At 42.5% G+C, this 22341-nt stretch overlaps 1 protein-coding gene across 1 annotated transcript in view; it reads right to left on the reverse strand.

The window, feature by feature from the left end:
* Window positions 1–22341, reverse strand: part of itga8 (integrin, alpha 8) — a 103061-nt gene that overhangs the window by 11830 nt on the left and 68890 nt on the right. The window contains 5 exon segments of the mRNA XM_066683569.1: window positions 1726–1884; window positions 3788–3893; window positions 4434–4514; window positions 6856–6935; window positions 20938–21030. Of these exon segments, the coding sequence (XP_066539666.1) occupies window positions 1726–1884; window positions 3788–3893; window positions 4434–4514; window positions 6856–6935; window positions 20938–21030 (519 nt within the window).

The raw sequence follows: 22341 nt of genomic DNA on the forward strand, positions 1-22341 counted from the left end.
TGATTTCAGCAGCATGAATGACCACTTTGGGTTTATTTCTAATGTTTTAATTGACATTTCAGATATTGAGTGAAATTAAAAGAAAATGAAGAAGAAAAAGAAGATGAAAAATGTAAACAGTTTTTAGTAAATCTATAAACAGACACAGGAATAATGCACATTTATTAAAATCAATTGAAAACTATATCTCAAACCTTTCGGCAGAGAGCTTTGAAACCTCAGACTACAGACCAACTTGAGAACTTGTTGTGTGTTGTGTGTGTATGTGTGTGTGTCCATATATGCATGCGCATGCTATGTCTATGCGAGTTCATTAATAAGACACAGACAAAGCAAGGGAGAAGGAGTCCAAGAAATGATGATAAGAAAGAAAGAAATGCATGTGCTTCCGGCAGCTGGAGGTGATTTTGGCTAAAGGGAGGGGGTGGCAGGCAGCTGGACCCCCTGTGGCTCCTAGAGAAGTGGGGACAGTTAGTCTGACCTTGACTAGTCTGAAAGCAGACCCTCCCCCTCTTCCTCCCCCTCCATCATCTTGCCCTCTGGGGGAAAGCTTTCAGTTCCTAATGGGTCAGTTTACCCACAATCGCTAAAAATCTAATAGCCACATATTAGCACAAAATAATAGTATTTCCTAAAGCGATAAGGTCATTAAACACTTCTGATTAGTGTACATTGTCACGGTTAGATTACTGAAGTCTCTGGTCCTATGTCCATTTTAAGTAAGACATGTATTTGCACAAAAATAGACTCTTATATAATAGAGTCAGTTAGGTCTAATACGAGGAATGTAATGTATGAACTGTGTAAAGATATATTATATGCAACAAGTATATTATTATATACATTCATACACCATTCAAAACCATTAGCTGTTGATTATATTGTGTAATTTACATCGTGTAAGCCTGTCACAATGAATGGACAAACAGAAAATGTGCAAAATATCATACTTCTCTGGTATTAATATATGCTTTATACCAGAATAAAAGTTCCACTGACCATATAAGTGCACTGTACAGTTCCACAATTACAGACTGTATGAGCTACTTTCTCTAAGTGGGAACAACATGTAAAAACTCCAGCAGCACTGCTGAGTCTGATCCATTTGTAACAGCACAAGACAAACTAACCTGCCTCCACCCTGTCCGTGGTGTACAATGATGCAAATGCTTTAGTACCAAAACAATACCTGTTCCTTAATTGTCTTTTAGGGGTCCTGACCCCTGTAGTGAAAAGAGAGTATTCAGAGTAACAAATGGCTATTATTTTGTAATTGTAGTACTACAAAGTGCATGTATATGGACACTGGAGCTGATGGATCATAGAAAAAAAGGAGGAACAACTAGTTTTTGTTATGGTTGACAAGTGAATGTATGTGTTAAATTCCCATATGTTAAAATAATTGGGGTGTTCTCCCCGTGTCCGCGTGGGTTTCCTCCGGGTGCTCCGGTTTCCTCCCACAGTCCAAAAACACATGTTGGTAGGTGGATTGGCGACTCAAAAAGTGTCCGTAGGTGTGATTGTGTGAGTGAATGTGTGTGTGTCTGTGTTGCCCTGTGAAGGACTGGCGCCCCCTCCAGGGTGTATTCCCGCCTTGCGCCCAGTGATTCCAGGTAGGCTCTGGACCCACCGCGACCCTGAACTGGATAAGAGCTTACAGAAAATGAATGAATGAATGAATGAATGAATGAATGAATGAATAAAATAATTGTGTGTGTGTGTTACCTCCAGTTCCAGTGGGTTGAGGGTGCCATTGGACTGGCAATGGATTGGTCCATCGGTGATGATCTGCATGGCGTAGAGCAGGTGCTCATCTTTATGGCGACTGGGCCAGCCCACCTCCAACACTGTACCACTCAGAGAACTGGGACCTTTATTATGTAACTGAGTTTGTGTACACACATGGTCAGAGAAGTTTGGGATGGGAAAAAAAGGTGGAAAATTTAATTAGCGATTTATCTATAGAAACATCTTCAAACTCATATTATTGTATACTACATTAACATTTATAAACATGATTTTCCAGGGCTAATGTAGTGTCAGGAGTGGTGCCATCTGGCTTCAAAGTCAGTAACTTCTCAGAATAACGTCAGAATATTTCGAGAAATAAAGTAAGAATATTTTGAGAATATAATTTTGAATATTTAGAGACAAAATTGTGACGATGTTTATTTCAGGAAAGATTGGATAACTGCTGGGGGTTCGGGGGGCGTTTAGATTGGGGTGCCAACATTGGAAAAGTTCGAGAAAGACTGGTCTAAACACTCCTGCTCACTACTGATCCAAAAAACCCCACTCACTACTGACCTAGACACTCCTGCTTACTACAGACCATCAGCAGTGGTCATATCCCTGAAGTGCATTTCAACACACAGCAAAAAGAACACATGGCATCATACAAAATAAAACCTAGCAAGAAGGCTAGGTATGAGACAGGTATTAAGAATGAGCTGTGTTTAAATCAGTTCAAATCAGAGCCTTGTGCTAAGTGTTAGCATCCAGCTCAGAACGGAATGCAACATGGCTTAGCAAAACAGGCACGTGCTCCAAAAGCTGACGGGAGGCAGCCAAACAGCGTCTGGCTAACATTACTGCCAATTAAAACAATTATTAGCTGCAGGATGGGGAAAAAGCGCTCCACTCTATTTTCAAAGACAAACAAGCAACAAGAGAAATAAGCCGTGACCACAGGACACACTTTGAAGTCAGTTTCTCCTATTGAATATCCTCTCTGTTTCCCCTTTCGGACGTTTATTTGGTTTGAGAGCTTTTGTTTTTTTTTTTTTAGGTCCACTTCTTGTTTAAAACGCTAGCTGGGTCTGGCTGGAAATCAAGTGGCTTGCTAAATTGGGACCTGGTTTTAAAGAGAAAGATGAGCCTGAACCTGTCTCCTCTGGTCTATCTCCCCCTTTTACAGATACTAACATCTGCTCTGAGGTAATGACGTTAGTCTAATTCTGTAGCAGTAGTTATTAATGTTGCCTGGGCAAGGGTTCCTGTTTTAGGAGTGTAGGATAAGACAAAATATAAAAACCACCCAGTTATGTTGCATATAATTGTATATATTTTACAATAATCACCTCGTAATAGTGGTCCAGGTAAAAATGTGGGATATATTGGTTAGTAAGTGGAAATGTGCAGGTCTCGTAGTCAGTGATTTGGATGTGGGAGAAATGGGCATGAGAGAATTTTAGGGGAAGAGAAAATGGGGGTGCCCAAATTAGAAAGTGAAAAAAATTCATATTACCCTAAAAGACAAGAATACAAATGTGTGTGTGTGTGTGTGTAGCTAGGTAAAACTGTAGCTATAGCTGTATAGCTAATTGCAGCTTTAATTATAGACTAAATATAGAGTATATAGATAATTATATACTCTTAGTTAGCTAAAGCGCTAATTCCTTAAAAATACCAAAAATCATTGAGAAAAATGGAGAATAGTTAGTATTAGCTAGTTCAGTTTCAGTTAAAGCTACTTTCACCAACATGCATGTGTGTGTGTGTGTGTGTGTGTGTGTGTGTGTGTGTGTTCCACGCATGTGTGGAAGTGTGTTTTATTAGTAGTGTTTACTACTGGTCTGGACCCCTTTGATCAGGCTAAAGGCTAGTTCTGTAACTGGCATTTTTAGCATGCTAGCTCCATTCAGGCTTCTGTTTAGCGCTTTCCTCTCTTTTTATTCACCACTTTTACTCACTTTTCCTGCTAAAGCAAATTGTTCTCATATGTGGTGCACTTCCTCCTGAGCTACTGCCACCTCTGTGGTGTGTGTGTGTGTGTGTGTGTTTGTACCTCATATATATGCTGGACCTGAGGGCCAACGTCGTCTTCTCTGATTGGCTTTTCTTTAGGCTCCCAGCGAGGGAATGGAAAAACTACTTGAGCTGGGAGAGACACACTGAAATAAAAGAGAGAGAGGATGAGCATTATTTTATAATATAGGCCAATATATGTCAAAAGTTTCTGGACACCTTTGTAAGTAGTCAACATCTCCATAGAGCTCAGGGTTAGCATGATCAAAGCAAAGAGTAGTCTAGAAGGCCATGTTTATATCACTTGATTTCATTCATTATTAAAGGAACACAAGGTAAGATTTGGGGTATTTGTTCCTGGGGCTCCCCCTAGTGTAATTCATTTGATCAGAACTGTACTGAAATCAGTGCAGAGGGGGATGGTTTTCTACCCTTCTTCAAAACTTACATAGTGCAGTTTCTGCAGTGCTGAGTGCAGAGTACCTGCAGCAGAAGCCCTATTCTCCCATTACAGGTCAATGAACCAACACAATGATTTTGAAGCTGTAATTTTAATGTAAATATCTTACATAGTGTTCCTTTAATAGCCAACGAATATACTGGTTTAGTTTTTCTTATAACTATCTTTTATAAATAAAGATAGAGAGAAGGAGAGACAGAAAGAGACACAAGTTACATCTACTCACCCTCTGATGTCCACTTCTGCTCTTGCTACCACGTTCAGACTCAGATTCACAGAGTTACTCTTTGAATTGTCTTTATTAGAGCTGTAGGATAAAACAGTATCATACACACAAGATTATTCTCTTTTGTACCGCATGGTTACTGTTAGTGATTTTTAGACTGTAATCCACACTCTACTTCATTCATCACTGATCAGTTTCTGACAAAGTATTGCTGCTGACCAGATATTATTTGGGTGGCAGACAATTCTCAACAAAATACTAACACTGTAGTGTTATTGTAATGTGTTATTAAGGGTATATGTATATGGACTGGCTCTGTGGCCAGAAACCACTTATGAAGGTGGCTGACAAACTTTGCATCAACAGAACAGCAGTCTACAGCCATGGTCAGTGTTACTACAGCAAAGAGGGACCAGGTCCTACTGATACCCTTGATTTCAGAAGAAATTGTGGTGGAGCAGATGTCTAAAAATATCTGGATACACACTGTGGAGATTGTGAGACAGACATAGGAAGAGGTTGGAGGCACAGTGCATAAGTGTGTGTGTGTGTGTTAGTGTGTGTGTGTGTGTGTGTGTGTGTGTGTGTGTGTGTGTGTGTGTGTGTGTGAGTGTGTGTGTGTGTGTGTAGAACAATGGGGTTTTCAGGAAAACTATTCATATGCCAGAGTTCCTGGTGTCAACCGTCTCACCGTTCATTGTGCTGAGAAAACCTCAGAAACCCAGGCTGACCACACACACACACACACACAAACTCCTCTTTAATGCATTGATATCTTAAATTTGACAGTATAAATTTAGGGAATTGGTGACCTCTCTGGTGTAAATATAAAAAAGACCAATGGATAAATCAATGAGCAGCAAACTGACAAAAGCAAAGGCAAACTAGACCCTTCAGGTCTCCCCACAGAGCATCTACTGCTGCTAGAATCCAAGAAAAAGCACTGACAGTATACAGATAATATACAGTACAGCACATGCACTTTTTACTGACCATTTTAGCCAGTTGAGAAAATGGGATGAAGATGAGCAGCTGCACATGATCCTAAGGTCACCATTGCCAATGGCAAACATCAATTAGAGCTACTGCATCACATAATGTTTTATGGTATAAAGTGCCTCAATTTCTCATGACAACAATAAATAGTGTTATATTGTCCACCCCAACACACAAGCACCAAAACACTGCTGTCTATTGAAATGTACACACACACAAAACCACACATACAAATGTTTTTGGCTGTTGAAGTCTAAAGCCTGTTTACATGAATGCAGATCTTGTGAGTGGGTTTTATTTATTTCAGATCAAGCTAGGGATAAATAAAGTCAACACACAGACACACATGCATGTGTGTGCGCGCACACACACACACACACGCGTGCACATACACAGCCAATTCTTTCTAGCACAACATTGGTTTGACACAAAGTATCAGGGCATCTCTATTGGGACATCAAAGATGTGAATATGATGCACTGTTTACAAAGAGTGCGTGTGCACACAGACACACACACACACACACACACACACCACAAGTTCAGAAACAAACCTTTATTTTCAGTTCCACAGTGTCTAATGGATATTTTGCCAGACCGGGGGAGCAAATTTTGTCAAAAAACATCAGCATCTAAACTACATACGTTTGCTCTCTCTCTCTCTCTCTCTCTCTCTCTCTCTCTCTCTCTCTTCATCCCTCCCACCCTCCCTTCCTCTCCTTCACTTGTTTTCTTTCCTTGCTTTTCACATTCTCTCCCATTCTCTTTATCTATCACACTCCCTTATTCTCCATCTCCTTGTCTCACACTCAGTGCCATTCTCTCTCCCTCCCTCCCTCTCTCTCTCTCACTCTCTCTCTGTGTTTTTCTCTGTCATTTGTTTCTTCTCAAGGTAGAAAATCATAGGGGAAGACATAAGCCACCTGGAAAACACCCCACCACCCTGTTTACCCCACTATGTGACCTAGCCGTGCTCTGTGCATTTTCGGGTCTGTGATTAAACCCTCAGGGAGACACACACACACTAACAGCACTCTGCTAGCCTACTTCAACCACCACATAAACACTAAACCAACATCCTCTTATAAAACACATTGTGTGCGTGTGTGTGTGTGCGTTTCTGCACATGTGTGTGTACAATCAAGAAACTTCACATGAGGAAGTTTTATTGTAACACACTCTTGAACACACCTCTAAAGTGTGTGGACAGTGGTCAAGCAACAGAGCAAAGAACTGAGTGTTTGTATACATTTCAGTGTATGTGTGTGTATATATGTGTGTGTGTGTGTGTGTGTGTGTGAGTGAGTGTTTCCTTTGACAGACCAGGGACAGAATCACAGGAACTGAATGAGTGTTTTTTATTTGCTTTCTATGTGAGGAAAGAAAAATAAATTAATGAAGAATTAATTCCATAAAGAGATACATGCCTCAGCATCTGGAGCTCAAAGCCAATGTGAGCATCAGCTTCCTCCAACCTCCTCACAGAGAACCTCAGACCTACAGACACCTGGAGAGAGAGAGAGAGAGAGAGAGAGAGAGAGAGAGAGAGAAGAGAGGAAAATGAAAGAGATAGAAAGACATGAAGAATGAAGAAAGAAAGAGTGGACAGAGATGGAGACAGAAATGGAGAGAGACAGAGTAGAGGAAATGAGAGAGATGAAAACAGAGGGTAAGAATTGGAGAGAATTCAAGAAAAAGAAACAGAGAAAAAGGGATAGAAAAAGAGTGAAATGAGACAGAGGGGGAGAGAAAACAGAGGAGAGAGAGAGAGAGAGAACAGAAATAGAGAGAGAGAACGGAGAGATAGACAGAGAGAGAGAGAGAGAGAGAGAGAACAGAGAGATAGACAGAGAGAGAGAGAGAGAACAGAGAGATAGACAGAGAGAGAGAGAGAGAGTTATAGTAAGTTAGTTCTAAGGTTTAAAGTGACATCTGTAAGTATCACCCTGCCACAGTTATGAGGACAGACCCCCATCCCACCCTAATTAACAGAGTGGTGTTGTTCTGTCTGCTTTCTGTTCCCCCCAAAACCGACTCAATAAGAAAGTAATTTCCTGAAATCTATGATATTTTGTTTGCTCACAAAGCCATACATCTACAACCTCTCTCTCTCTCTCTCTAACTCTGCCCATATGCTGCACTTCATTAGTGGCCCTGTGCTAATGTCTGCTGGGTGTCTTAATGAAGGCCAGCTCCAATTCCGAAAGGCAGTAAAAACCAGGCTCTACAAAGCCAGGCTCATAACAGAGGGGTGAGAGGAACAAGTGCTGTTAAAACTTTAAAAGAACGAGTCGGCCCGAGGAGCCTCTCTTCTTGTGGTTGCATGCTTTCGGATGGAGGGATAGAAGAAGAGAAGAAAGTGGCAGAGAGCTTTTAAATCACAAACGTCCCGCTCTGGAAATCAGGGCCACGTTTTTCTGCGGCTGTGTGCGGCCCATTCCGAAAGCGAGCGCCATCAAAGTCCGGGATTTTACAAGCAATGGATCATGGGTTTCCGTGGCGACAGTAATCTTCCAATTGCGGTAATGAGAAGATTAGATTCGGATTAGAAAAACACAGAACACATTAGGACACAACGTGGGATAATGGGAAAAGATCCGGTTGAATTGGGTTTTCCATAAAAATTTAGTTAAACTTGAGAAACAAACCCTGCTAAGTCCATCCGTTGATCTTTGTTAACCCCCTTTCCCCTTGCTCTTCAATGGTAAGTGCTCTGGTCTGAGCAGCTATGATGTGGGCGGTGGATCATTCTTAGCTCTGCATTGACACTGACGTGGTGGTAGTGTGTGCTGTGCTGGTATGAGTGGATCAGACACAGCAGTGCTACTCGAGTTTTTAAACCCCTTAGTTTTACTGCTTTGAGAATAGTCCACCGACCAAAAACATCCAGCCGATAGCATCCTTTGTCCACTAATGAAGGACTACACACTGCTTCAGAAGGGTTTCACTATTCAGTGGTTTGTAACCAAGACAATATGTCCTTTTTTAGGTGGCCAATGGGAACATCACAAGGAGAAAATGGGTAAAGTCTGTCAAATGGACACTCCATCTTCTGTTGTGCCCTCCAATCACCTGCATACCATGCCAATGGAGGGGGGAGGGGGAATTGTTTGATGTGAATGCTACGGAATGGAGTAAAAGTTATTGACCAGTTAATGTACGTTTAACCCCTTCGATGCTGGTGTAATGTGCTGATAGACATAAAATATTCATTCATTCATTATCTGTAACCGCTTATCCAGTTCAGGGATTTCAGTTCAGGGTGGGTCCAGAGCCTACATGGAATCATTGGGCACAAGGCGGGAATACATCCAGGAGGGGGCGCCAGTCCTTCACAGGGCAACACAGACACACACACACCCATACCTACGGACACTTTTGAGTCGCCAATCCACCTACCAACGTGTGTTTTTGGACTGTGGGAGGAAACCGGAGCACCCGGAGGAAACCCACTCTGACACAGGGAGAACACACCAACTCCTCACAGACAGTCAACCTCCAGGCCCCTGGAGCTGTGTGACTGCGACACTACCTGCTGCACCACCGTGCCGCCCCTAGACATAAAATATCCAGAAGTTTATTTAAATCCAAGGAACAGTCCAAAGAATAGTCAAAAACAGGGGAGTAGTTGGAGCTGAACTTATATTTAACAGGCAACAAGCAAACACAGGGGACAATCCCAAAATGGCAAAATCCAAGAACCAGAAAACAAGGTCACACGGGATAAATATAACAACCTGATAAATGCCTGGAGTGCGTAAGGGAAGGACCAGAGGCAAAACCATGCAAAGGGGAAACCAAACAGATGAGAATAAATACCAAAACACAGGTGAAAACCATCAGAACTCCGGTGATGCAGACCATGTGTGTGATTCTGATTGGCCAAATCATGGCCATTGTGGTGCATTGTGGGAACAGAGTTTACTTATTGTTGCATGTCACACAGTTTTAATCATCGCTATTCCTTATTTCAGTCAATCATCCCAGCCTGTGTGAGTTCAGGAATTTCCATAATATCCACTGAAACTGCCTGAGAAAATTCCGGAATACCGTGCTCTTACATGCAGCAGTACAGAGCCAACACATCCAGCTCGGAACCAAGAGATAATTGGAAAGAGATTTTTGTGAGAGAAGTAAGTGACAGTGATTTTCGAGTTCCTCAGAGACTAGGGCTGGGTTTGATGGAGCTGTAGAAGCTTCCCCACAAATAAGCCCTTAGAGAATCAGAAGAACTGATTAATACAGCTCATCTGTGTGTCATTAACACACCACCCGCCTCATCAGCAATCCATTTTTCCAGTTGTTTTCAGACAGAATTATCCTCAGTCTGAGACCCCAACACCCGAATGGGACGAGCACAACAAGTGTGGGAGATTTTAAAACAATGCGCTCTATTTTAGAGATGTTCATTTGGAAACAGGCAGCGGGACATCTATCTTCATCACAAACAATGGGAGCATTCTTTAACCCAGTCACTGCCCATTAATAGCCCTCACGTCTATTATTTACAGCTTGTTTTTTGGCCGTAAACTATAAAAGGCATTATTTATCTGTCAATAGCAGACGTCTCTCGTCATTACTTTACAACCTTAGTCAGCTATACTATTTACATACGTTTCCAAAGTAATCATACGTAATAACACTGCTTCTGTGTGTTCAGTGTACTGAACTGTATCGATGTATGATTTACATTGTGTACCAACAGTTTGTTTTCTGTTTCTTTATGGGGTTTTTCATCAACTTCCCCAATTTTTAATTAATTAATTAATTTACAATTAAATGATCTCCATTTCTACTTTCGTCATTATTTACGTTGGAGTCAACTCTTGACGCTCTGGGTCTATCGCAAAACCTAGCGAGCTGCTTAACTAGAGAGCATTTTACGTCATAGTGTGAGCGCTCCCGACACCGATGCCCAGCCAAGTGATGTATCTTAATCTGGATGACTTTTAAGGCTACATCGAACCGTTCCTCAGCCACGAAGGCAATCCCATGATGCAACGCAAGAAGAACTCTCACCTATTTTGCATGAGGACAGACGACCGTTAGAACACTACTGACTTAAACAGCTGTCTACGGTGTTACTGATTACTGAGGCAGCTCACTAGGTCTGGGGCAGATCATCTGAGGCTGGACTCAAAGTCAGGACTGAGGTCCTGAAATACTGAGGTACTAGTCTACGTCATATCTTTTTTGAGTCTCTGAAGTTTTAAAGGCAATGTTCACATTCAGAGAATCTTTCCTCACCATTCACTAGCTTTCCGGTCGGTCTGCTCACTGGTGTTTATACCCAGCCCTGGCTCTGTGAATGGGAAACAAGCTAAGTGTCTCGGTTCGAAGGGGCTCAGCCAAGGCCGCAAAATGACATCTGGAGGGATTTAGACAGTGAGAGACCTCGGAACATTGAAAAGCATGAAAAGATACAAGGATCAGGTCGCTCTGTTCCTGCCCCATAGGTGGGTAACACTGACTTAATTTACAAGTTAACACAAGTGTTACTTAACTTACTTCGAATTTGTGAGACCGCTAACTGCATGAAAGGAAACAAGAAAGTGCTGGAATTAGAAATGAGTTTAAGTGGTAATTCAAACAGTGAACAGACAAGTTAAGTTTCAACAATGAACAAGCTACAGTCTGCTCCTTACTCAAACATACAATTCCACCTTAAAAGATGCGGAGTTTTTGAATGAACACAAACAGCAGGGGGATTTTGTTGGGCTGTGAGAACAAGATCTCTCTCAGAAATGTTTCTAACGTGCAAATCTGAGTCAAGACTTGAGCCTCTGAGGTGCAAGCCTGAGTCTAATTTTGTGTCACTGTAGTGTAAGTCTATGTCTAGTCTTCAGTATTTGAGGGGCAAGTCTAAGTCTAATCTTGTGTCTCTGCAGTGCAAGTCTATGTCTAATCTTCAGTATCTGAGGGGCAAGTCTAAGTCTAATCTTGTGTCTCTGCAGTGCAAGTCTATGTCTAGTCTTTAGTATCTGCAGTGCAAGTCTAAGTCTAATCTTGTGTTTCTGCGGTAAGTCTGAGTTAAGTCTAAGTCTGTCTTTAATATCTGAGGTGCAAATCAGAATCTAGTCTTGAGTTTCTGAGAAGCTAGTCAGGTGTTCACTTTCTGAGGTGCAAGTAAGAGTCAAGTCTCAAGTCCCTGACATGCATGTCTTATTAAATATCCAGCATGACTAAATAAATAATGAGCTGTAGCACTATTTACAACAACCATCCATGTTCTATGGCATCAGATCAGACTGGATACACAATCAGAACAGGCAGTAAAAACCAAAAGTGTGACAGATATCCAAAAGCTATTAGAGCCTCGTACTGTAATAAACATGTCTGTGAGGCTAGCGTGCGTCCAGTGTTGTTTGCATGGCTTTTTAACTTGGATTTAAACAATGGTAAACATTTTTCAGGGCTGTTTCAAACAAATACTCTGGTGGATCTGTTTTTGTAAATGGCTGTGGACTTGTGTAGGCTGAGTTTATGGAGAAATGAGTCATGGCAGTTCACATACGTTGGGCCTGGCGGTAAACTCTCCACTGTGACACATGCTAAGCCAAGACTGGATACTGCTGTAATGTAATGGAGAGGATATGAAGCACATGTCTTCTTCATAGACGCTGTTTAGGGTCAAGAACGCAGTACAAGCAGAAAGGAGACAGAGTCCATATGTCACATGAGTGTGAAACACGGATACGCTCTGTTCTGCCTGAACCCTGTGTCCTATTCAAGAAGCACTTCAAGAAGACATGCTAAATATCTCATGAAGAAACATCCAACTGATCATTAAAGAAATATTCTGAGTGTAGCAATCTATTGCAAAGCTGAAATGAATATAATAAACATTTTACATAGATTCCAAATCGTCTGTCTTTTTTTCCACTGTGAAAAACCAACTCAACCAAGTCAAAAGAACATTTGCTAATCAAACCAAGAAGCTGAGACGAAAACACTAAGGGAAACTGGAACTGTCACCCTCTGGCCGTGAGTGGGCCATGATGATATTATAAACAGTTATATATAAAACCCTGATTCTCGCCAAGTATTCGGACCATGGGAGCTCAAGTGTTTCGAAAGATATTCACACAATGCAGAGGAGCTTCTATAAAAATACCAGTTGTCCAAAAGATTGTGAAACACCGCAAAGAGCTTTGGAGAATTTGGACTACGAATCCTTTCTGTCCTTTTAAAATGAATAATATAAACGTTACACCACAGTTAATTCCGACCCCGCAATGTCATTGGCTGAGAGACGTTCCAAGAATCCCAATATTGAACAACAAAATTCTTCTTGCTCTGCAAAATACACGCAACTTAGCAATGACACAAAATACTTGTAAATTAGCAATGACGCTAACGCTTAATAGTCGGGTTGCGAGGGTGTTCATGGAACTGGTTTGTTTCCTGTTCACACACGTCATTTTAAATGGTTTGCCACATTTCCACAAACAGAAAAATGTCAGAAACTGGAAAGGTTCTTTCCCAGCTGGAACCAAAGAACAGTAGATAACGTTACTTTAGCATGAACCATGATAGAGTCTCATGGTGTTCTGAGCTAAAGAAGCTCAGAGGAATGATCTAAAAAAATATATATTTAAAATAATATTTATTATTATTATTTAGGGATTTAACTGTTCTTCGCTCCTGTCATTCCCCAGCTGAGCAGGACGGCTCTGGAGCCAAAGTACTCCAAAATACTCACCGTGACCTTAAACACACAAACTCTCATTCACCATTTCCACACGTGTGTCATATATATCACTGTGATCATGCGTTATTGGTGGATTTGCACTAGAAGGAATGTGTGAGAGAAACAGAACATTTTTACCTTGTGGAACGTTGAGAAACAAGTCTTATTTTTCTGTCCTTAAAATCTAACAATAAACATCTATAACGGAGCTGTGGTACAATCGCAATAATACACTTGCTGTTCATATTATAATGTGAGATACTGGCACTGGTGTACTGATCTCACCCAGTACACTCAAGTTACTCAAGTTATACCACTCTCACAATCAGTGTCAGAATTTGGCTTCTTTAAATTTGCGCAGAAACCACAAAGCTAATGTTGCTAACACATTCATCCTGTTCAGGGTCACAGTGGGTCCGGAACCTACCAGGAATCACGTGTGGATGGACACCTTGCTTAATCTCTGTATAAGACGTCTGTATAATCCATAAGCAATCCACGTGGAGCCACCATGCCCAAAGACCAACCCCCCAAAATTGGGCTGTGGAACATTCATTAATTCGTTTATTGTCTCTAACCCCTTATTCAGTTCAGGGTCACGGTGGGTCTGGAGCCTACCCGGGAATCACTGTTTGCCACAAAACAGTCCTTCACAGGGCGACACACACTCACAAAATCACTCACACACTCACACCTTGGGACACTTGAGTCGCCAATAAACCTACCAACAGGTTTTTGGACAGTGGGAGGAAACCGGAGCACCCGGAGGAAACCCACATGGACACGGGGAGAACACACCAAACTCCTTACAGGAGCAGGACTTAAACTCCAGGTCCCTGGAGGTGTGTGACTGTAACACAACCTGCTGCGCCACTTTAGCTCCAGTGGAAATCTAATGAAACCAACTTCCAACCACATCTTAGGTGATGGACTGCATTTGGGACAGGGGAACTAGTCCATCACCGGCTAAAGACACATTCCTGAGAAGCACGGCGTCCTCCTGAAAGGTCAAGTGGTCAACAGCGGCCTGTGGGCCAGACAGATTTGGAAGAACTGAGGTCAAATGACTGTGAAAAGTGCTGTTCTTGTGGGTTACTGTCCCTGGGGGCAGGTTTTCCCAGAGAAAGGAGGTGGTAGATGTGGTTGCTTCTTTTGTTCCAGAAGAAATTGGTCAGATCACAGCCTCCATGTGCTTCCCATGTGGTCCGGCGCAGTGACGTGAAGGAGAATGATGTGGATGTAAACGTGTGTGTGGGGGGGGATGTGTGGCCATGTCGCTGTGTTTAGCTGGTGCCATGTTAATTTGACCCATCTGAGTTTAACCCCGCGGGCTCCAGAGTAGTCTGTATCCATGGCAACGGACACCAGCCAAATCTGGAACACGTTACCGTGTCTGCCTCCACTTTCTCATGAACACGAGAATGCTCCCTGCACATCTCTCTGGATCTGTCTTTCTCTTCCGCGGGAGTAAAAAAAAACCCACTTCTATTTTACAGAGATGTGGAGAACACAGTATATTAACATGCGCCAAACTGAATGTCGCCGTGCCGACATTGTTTGCTGTGTCACATCCTAAATCCCCATTTATAGAGGTGTTGCTGGAGTTTTAAAACCCTGGGTCCACTCACTGTGAGACACTCCTCCCTCGTTGGTCCACCTTCCTTCATTCATTCATTCATTCATTCATTATCTGCAAGCGCTTATCCAGTTCAGGGTCGCGGTGGGTCCAGAGCCTACCTGGAATCACTGGGCGCAAGGCGGGAATACACCCTGGAGGGGGCGCCAGTCCTTCACAAGGCAACACAGACACACACACACAAAAGTCACCTACGGACACTTTTGAGTCGCCTACCAACGTGTGTTTTTTTGGACTGTGGGAGGAAACCGGAGCACCCGGAGGAAACCCACGCGGACATGGGGAGAACACACTAACTCCTCACAGACAGTCACCCGGAGGAAACCCACGCAGACATGGGGAGAACACACCAACTCCTCACAGACAGTCACCCGGAGGAAACCCACGCGGACACGGGGAGAACACACCAACTCCTCACAGACAGTCACCCAGAGCAGGAATCGAACCCACAACCTCCAGGCCCCTGGAGCTGTGTGACTGCGACACTACCTACTGCGTCACCGCGCTGCCCCGTTGGTCCACCTTGTAGATGTAAAATCAGAGACAGTAGGTTATCTGTCGTGGCACAGTGTGTGTTGTTTGGCCTCTAATCCTTCGTCAGTGGACATTGTCGGCAGAATGTTTTTGGTCGGTGGACTATTCTCAGTCCGGAAGTGACACTGAGGGGATTAAAAACTCCAGCAGCACTACTGTGTCTGATCCACTCATAGTAGCACAACACACTCTAACACACCACCACCATGTTAGTGTCACTGCAGCGCTGAGAATGATCCACCACCCACATCATACCTGACCCTTGAACAAGAGGTTGACTGGGGGGCTGACAAAGTATGCAGAGTGACAGAAAGACTACACCCTTTAACTGTCCAAGTACAAAGTGTTCTTGTATGGTCACTGGAGCTGATAAAATAAGGAGGACTCTCTCTCTCTCTCTCTCTCTCTCTCTCTCTGAGCCATAAAGGCAGTGGAAAACACTAAAACCACACACTTATAACGGTATTACAGCCCTGCCCCAGTCTCTGGAGCTAAAAGCATTGTGCGGATGCTTGATCTTGGGCTCAGTATCATCTCCACATCACTGTAATTGTGTGTTGGCACAAGGCTCAAGTCTATAGATGCACAGCTGTAAAGCATATGTCTTTGTGGATAGGGAGTTAGCTAGTGCAGACAAACAATTCAAATAAGGATTTCTACCACATATATCTCCATAGAACAGCAAGAAATGACATGGGATGTTCTTAAAGGCAACACAGGCGATTCAGTAGTTGAACTACTGTTCTCACAGCAAAACAAACCACCACCCTCCCCTTTGTGGTCATTTAGAAGCTCAGCCTCGTTTAAGGTGGAGCGATGCGTTTGAGTAAGAAACAAACTGTACCTTGTACGTGAATGAGTTTTTATTCACTGTTTGAATTACCACAGAAACCCATTTGTAACTTGAGTTGCATAGTTTTGTAGCATTTTCAGTCTGCGTTTACTTTCACGCAGTTAACCGCATCCTAAATTGGGTGAAAATAAGTAAAAACCAAAAAAGTGTTACCATCATACAGAGCAAGAGAGCAACATCCTCATCTCCTTTCATGCCTTTAAACATTCTGAGGCCTCTCCACCGACCAAACTCCTCCAGATGCCGTTAATCTGCCGTGGCCGAGCCAGGTGAACATCACCTTTAACGTCAGCATGCTCAAAGCAAAGCATAGTTTAGAGGGCTATAAACCCCCATTACTGGGCTGTGGAGCAGCAGAATGGCATTATCTGGAGTGATGGAGCACCATCCGAAGATGGAGTGGTGTTTGTGGCACGGAACTAATTTGCTAATCTCATTGCTGAATGCCATCAAGTCCTCACAGAAATGTTCCAGCATCTGTACCCCGCCTCATGGCTCTAATGCGAAACCTGGTTCCTGCTTGAGGGGCTTACATTTACTACATTTAGGATAATGTGAAAATACTGGAATTCTTATGAAACCTCACTTTACTTGTGACCATTAAGCAGTAATGAAGTTATAAACCGTGCTCTCCATCTGGCCCTGGTCAGAGGGGAGTATTTACTAGCTTGTGTGTCAAATTAGAAGAGAATTATCATCCAATTTACACTGGCTTTAACCAGCGTGGCTATCATAACAGGAAAGGAATAAGCAACAGTGAAGCAAGAGTGTGTGTGCAATGACTCAGCTTTCAGATTTACTGTGGAATTTATTACAGTATCTTATGAGGATGTATGGTCATTAAATCTATTAAACCTTCACGCCATCACCCCCCCCCCTCTCTCGCTCTCTCACTCTCTCTCTCTCAGTGCCAGGGGGATGGACTAAAAGAGTGAAAGAGATAAATAAAGATATAGTAAATGTGAAAAACTCAGAGACCGCTTTTTAGTTCATTTAATTTCCAAGCAAACTGTTTATTATTCATTGCATCTTGCAACACAAGCTAGTGACCTCTCCAGGGTGTGTTCCTGTCTTGCATCCAGTGATTCCAAGTGATATTCCAAAACGTAACCCTGATCAGAACGAAGGACCTACAGAAAATAAACCAATAAATAAAAAAAGCTGTCCCCAAAGATGTCACAAATATTATTCCCCTTCAAAGAGACACTAAAGTCTCTTTATGCTTCTTTATGGTTTATGCTTTTGTGTAGACTCAACACAGAGCCTACGCTGCAGCCTGCGCAAGTGCCCTGAGCGTTTATACTTTTGCGTTGATGTCTGCATCACTCTGCAATTACGCTCCTGAACCACTAGGGCTGAATCCCAAGTATCTTCTGCAACCCTCTGAGTTAATATTTCTGGACTTCTCTCCACAGCTTGATCCATGTTTGTAGGGCTGTGGACTGATCATAGTCATGGTCTGCGTCATTGCGGCTCCTGGTTACATTTTTGTGGAGGTGTGCTACGGTGAAGAGAATGGCGCAGTTGCCCATGGCATCGGTAAAAGCATAAACTGGCCTTAACATTCACTCAAGCAACTACCCACACACACCTCAGCTGCCTTACACACTTACTTCCCTGCGCTTCTAAAAGGAGATATTCTTGAGGAGATCACACATATGGTAATCTGCTAAATGCATGTTGCATGTGCGTTTAATAAAGGCACCATGCCAACTTCACTAGGGCATAATCTTAAATGTGTGAGCTTCATGACATCACCAGTGAGAAATTAAGCCAGAGATTTAACCCATTAACAAGCCATTGGTGGTAAATGAAGTGTTGCAGGGAACAGATATTCAGAGAACTAGCCTCTAAACTCCTCCATATACACCATAAATAACACACACACACACACACACACACACACACACACACACACACACACACACACACACACAAGCCCAACTCATATCACCAGGAGATGAGAGGATACGGAACTAAATGACACATGAATGAACACATCTGTATAACAGCTACATTCCAGAGGTTGCACTGGGTCGTTAGACAGAGGCTCAGAAACATCTGGATTAATGAGGCACTCACTGCACTTTCACTCATGCTCACACAAGCTGCTCTCTCTCTTACACACACACACAAACACACACACACAAACAATTGAAAATGTACCTTTACCGTTTAGTCTTGGAACCTTCAGTTTGATCTGATGGTGTATGTTTTGGTCTTGAATTTTATTTGCTGTGTTTTCATGTGTGTTTTTAATGTATTGTTATGTACAGCAATGAAATACAACCTAACACGCAGCAATAATCCTAATAAAGCTAACTGTATAATAAGTATTATAATTCAGGACAGTGTGGTCCACTCTGGACACAGGAACGATGTGTACGGATAAAAACACACATTGGTAGGTGGATTGGAGACTCAAAATTGCCCAAAGGTGTAAATGTGTTGCCCTGTGAAGGACTGGCACCCCCTCCAGGGTGTGTTCCTATATGGTGAAGTGATTTCGGGGAGGCTCTGGACCCACCGCGACCCTGAACTGGATAAGGGATACAGGTAACGAATGAACAAATTATATTTGGTCTTAGAAATTGCCATCCCACCACAGGTAGCAGAGAGGTAGAAAATCTGGAATAATAACAGCCCTCAAACGTCTGTCTGTTTTCTACATCTCGGCCTAAGCTCTGGGGGTAGGTCTTTGGCCTTGGCACAGAGCCAGCACTATGGAGTCTTTTAGAACTCTTCAGATGACGTTAAGAATTCATCTTCTGGGAAAAAAAAAAGAAACAACCTCAGGTCTGTTTCATTCACTAAATCTATCCTCCAGATAAATGTGTCTTTGGAGTGTTGGTCATTTTTTTCTGCTCCTTTCTTGATCTGTCTACTCCTACCTTTATCCACCGTTAATATTTTTACTCACTCACCAAAGTGACACTCACCGTTTCCTGTTTAATCCAATAATTCAGAGAAATAGCCCTCTGAGACTGGACTGTCATTTCTAGTGGGACCCTCCGAGTGTGGCTCACACACTTCAGGGTGAATTTATTGGAACCAAAAAGGAGTCAGATGGGGCAGAAAACACTGCATTTACACATTCAATTCATTACTGAGCTATAAAAAAAATAGGATCATAGTAATAACTGTCATATATCAATAACAGAAAAACTGTCAAGTCCACCTTAAATTAACACTATGTAGGATTGTGTGTTCTTGCTCCTAGGTCTCTTCATGCAGTCGTAGATTGTTAATTACTTTCACAGCAGCTGAAATCAAGGGGGCGGGAGAGGAAAGGTGAGGGAAGGGCAGGGGAGGGAGATTGTTGGAGGAGTATCCTACCCTCCTATAACATTTACATTGTGCAGTTTCTGCAGTGTTGAGCTTGGAGGAGCCACAACAGAGGCTCTATCGTCTATATTAAAGATCAGTGAAGCATCACAAGGATTATGAAGCTGTAATTTTAAGGTAAAAATACTACCTAGTGTTGTTTTAAAATCCAAATCAAAGCAGTGCTTGAAAATGTCCAAAGCCAGAAAACAATGTTTAAATCAATAAGCTGTTCTTAACTGGAAATGACAACACATTTCATGCTCATCTCTGCTTGCACCTCTTTGGGATTTGCAGTGTTACGTTATCACACTTCTCAGAGTGGTGTATTTTTAATATAGCAGCTCTAGCTTAAACAAGGATATTTGTAGTTTAAAAGACATAAAAAAGCTTAAAATAAGTTCTTAACTTTGTGTGCTGAAGTACTTTTTTTTTTACTGATACCAGGATAACATACTTTATCCTGGAGTGATGGAGGATCCCACGTGTCTTGGATGACTTGTTCTTTCACCTGGGTCTCAGCGACAGCTCTTAACAGTGCAGATGCTGAAATATTTATAAGAAGTGTGGAGGTGTGAGGGTGGAGTGCTATAATCACTCAGACTGACGAGCCACAGGTGCACCCCGCTAGTGGACGAAGTCAGGACCACCAGTCCGGTCCAACTTGTGTTTAAACAGAATCAGGGAACCCCTGCCAAGCAGACGGCGCTGAGCTAGTAAAACACTGACATCTTCCACTACAGTGCAGTTTTACAACCGCTGTTAGCACTAGCAGTGCTCAAGCATGCCTCATTCATTTGCCTTGCTGCAACCCCCGGCAACAGCTGGCACCCGCCCACTTTGGAAACCACTGGCCTACATCATCAACAATTATTCTGAAATATAGGAATTTCACTTAAAAACATGCAGCTTGTGAACTGCCTATATATGGGTTTAACCAATCAGAATCAATAATATATATATATCGCCCCCTATACTTCCTGTAGGGTATTGCAATGCATTGAAATGACCACATGCTAAGAGTCTTTGGGGTTATGAGTGAGAGGTACATATGGTAACAACACTTGATAGGGTTTGATATATTTGCTCCAGGTCTCACCCTACAGTTGCAGAGTGTAATTCACTTTTAAAACACTGTCCTGAACTCAAGTGGGAGCAGGAGGTAGTGGGGGTGGTTTCCTAGCCTACTCCAAATGTTTCATAGTGCTGTTTCTGCATTGCAGAGCCCAGAGTAGCAACAACTGAGGCTCTATTCTCGCTATTACACTATTACAGATCAGTGGAGCCTCACAATGATATTGAAGCTGTAACTTTCACCTTAAAAATACCACCTGGTATTGCTTTAAAACACAGATAAACTACAAATAATCTAGAATTAAACTGGTTCTACCAACTTTGACAAATAATCTTAGCAGCAAGGCAACTAGGGGACAGCAAGAGGGAAGAAAATAAGGGAGAAGACTTTTTCTTACATCTGCTCCAGCCGCCATAGGGTTCCCCAGATCACACACCACGAGCTGGGAGTCATTTTCCATCCTGTGCTCACAATTGAGAATCTGTAAATCCTGAAAAAGAGAGCGATAATATTTTACTTCTTCCCCCTAATGCTACAGCATGTGCTTAGGCTGAAGTCGCTGCACAATTTAAGGTGGAATGAAAAATACAGTGTGGATGCTGACGAATTAGAAGGCAAATTCAGCTTTGTAATTATTCGACATGGAATTTTAAGGTAAAACTGCTACCTTGTGTTCCTTTAAATGCACTTTTAATGATCAGGTCATGTTCAGATTTCACTCGTCCGCATGAAAACCAGGTATAAACACACCCAGTACGCACTGTGATAAGATTACATAGACCACATTCAGACGTGGTCAGAGACAGACCTGATCCACATTTAACACAAGTGTAAAACAGAGTATGGACAGCGTTATGCAAGTGGGAAACCTTTAGTCAATAAGAGGGAAAACATGGGTGTGCTGTTTATCTGGAGTGGCCGGAAAATGGAAATGGAAAGTAAAATCAGATCTCATCTGGTCCAGCTTGGGTCCAGATTTTAATGACAAGTGTAAACTGAATCAGGTCAAAGTGAATCCAGATATTCTTCAGGTCTAATTCACATGTTAATACCAGTGTAAACAGGCAGAGAGAGAGAGAGCTGGAGAAATTTTTCACTACTTTAGGAAATCTGACTCTCACACTGCACAACATTCCTCCTTCCTTCTGCTGGCTTCTAAAACCCACAGTAATGGGTTGGATGATGTCCCTGGAACATTGTACCAGGTTCCATATCTGTGGTGTTAAAGGATTTATAAACTACACTTCGGCCTGTTGGGTTTAAGATACTGTAAAACACTGTCTGAGCAAAACACTTGGTCAAACTAAAGAAATATTAACCCATAGTCAGTCATATTGGGTTAAATACAGTCTGATTCCAATCAATGGCCGATCAGTCATCCCACCTCTAATCTCAGAGTCCTAAACCAGAGTAAAATACTAAGATTAACATCAGCTTCTCTCCCATAGCCTTAGTGCTGAGGAGCTAAATACAAAACTAGCCAAAAACAATCATCGACCCAAACAGCTGTATTTAAAGACACAGATAAGGAGAGAGAGAGAGAGAGAGAGAGAGAAATGATGAATTGACAAATGGTAATAGCACCATACATCACTGCCCCCCCCCGCCCCCATCCTGTCATCTCTTTACCACCCTCTCCCTCATCTCTCTCTCTAAACATCCCTTTCTCTCCATACGTCTTTGTGCCTGGCAACCGTTTCCTCTTGAGCAAAACACAAGAGTAGGGGCTTCCCCCGGGAACTGGGGGGCTGATGGAGCCACGTTAATCACATTAGGAGCCACTCTGCAACACGTGCTGCAA

This window comes from Hoplias malabaricus, chromosome 1 (assembly GCF_029633855.1).
Source record: "Hoplias malabaricus isolate fHopMal1 chromosome 1, fHopMal1.hap1, whole genome shotgun sequence".
NCBI lineage: Eukaryota > Metazoa > Chordata > Actinopteri > Characiformes > Erythrinidae > Hoplias > Hoplias malabaricus.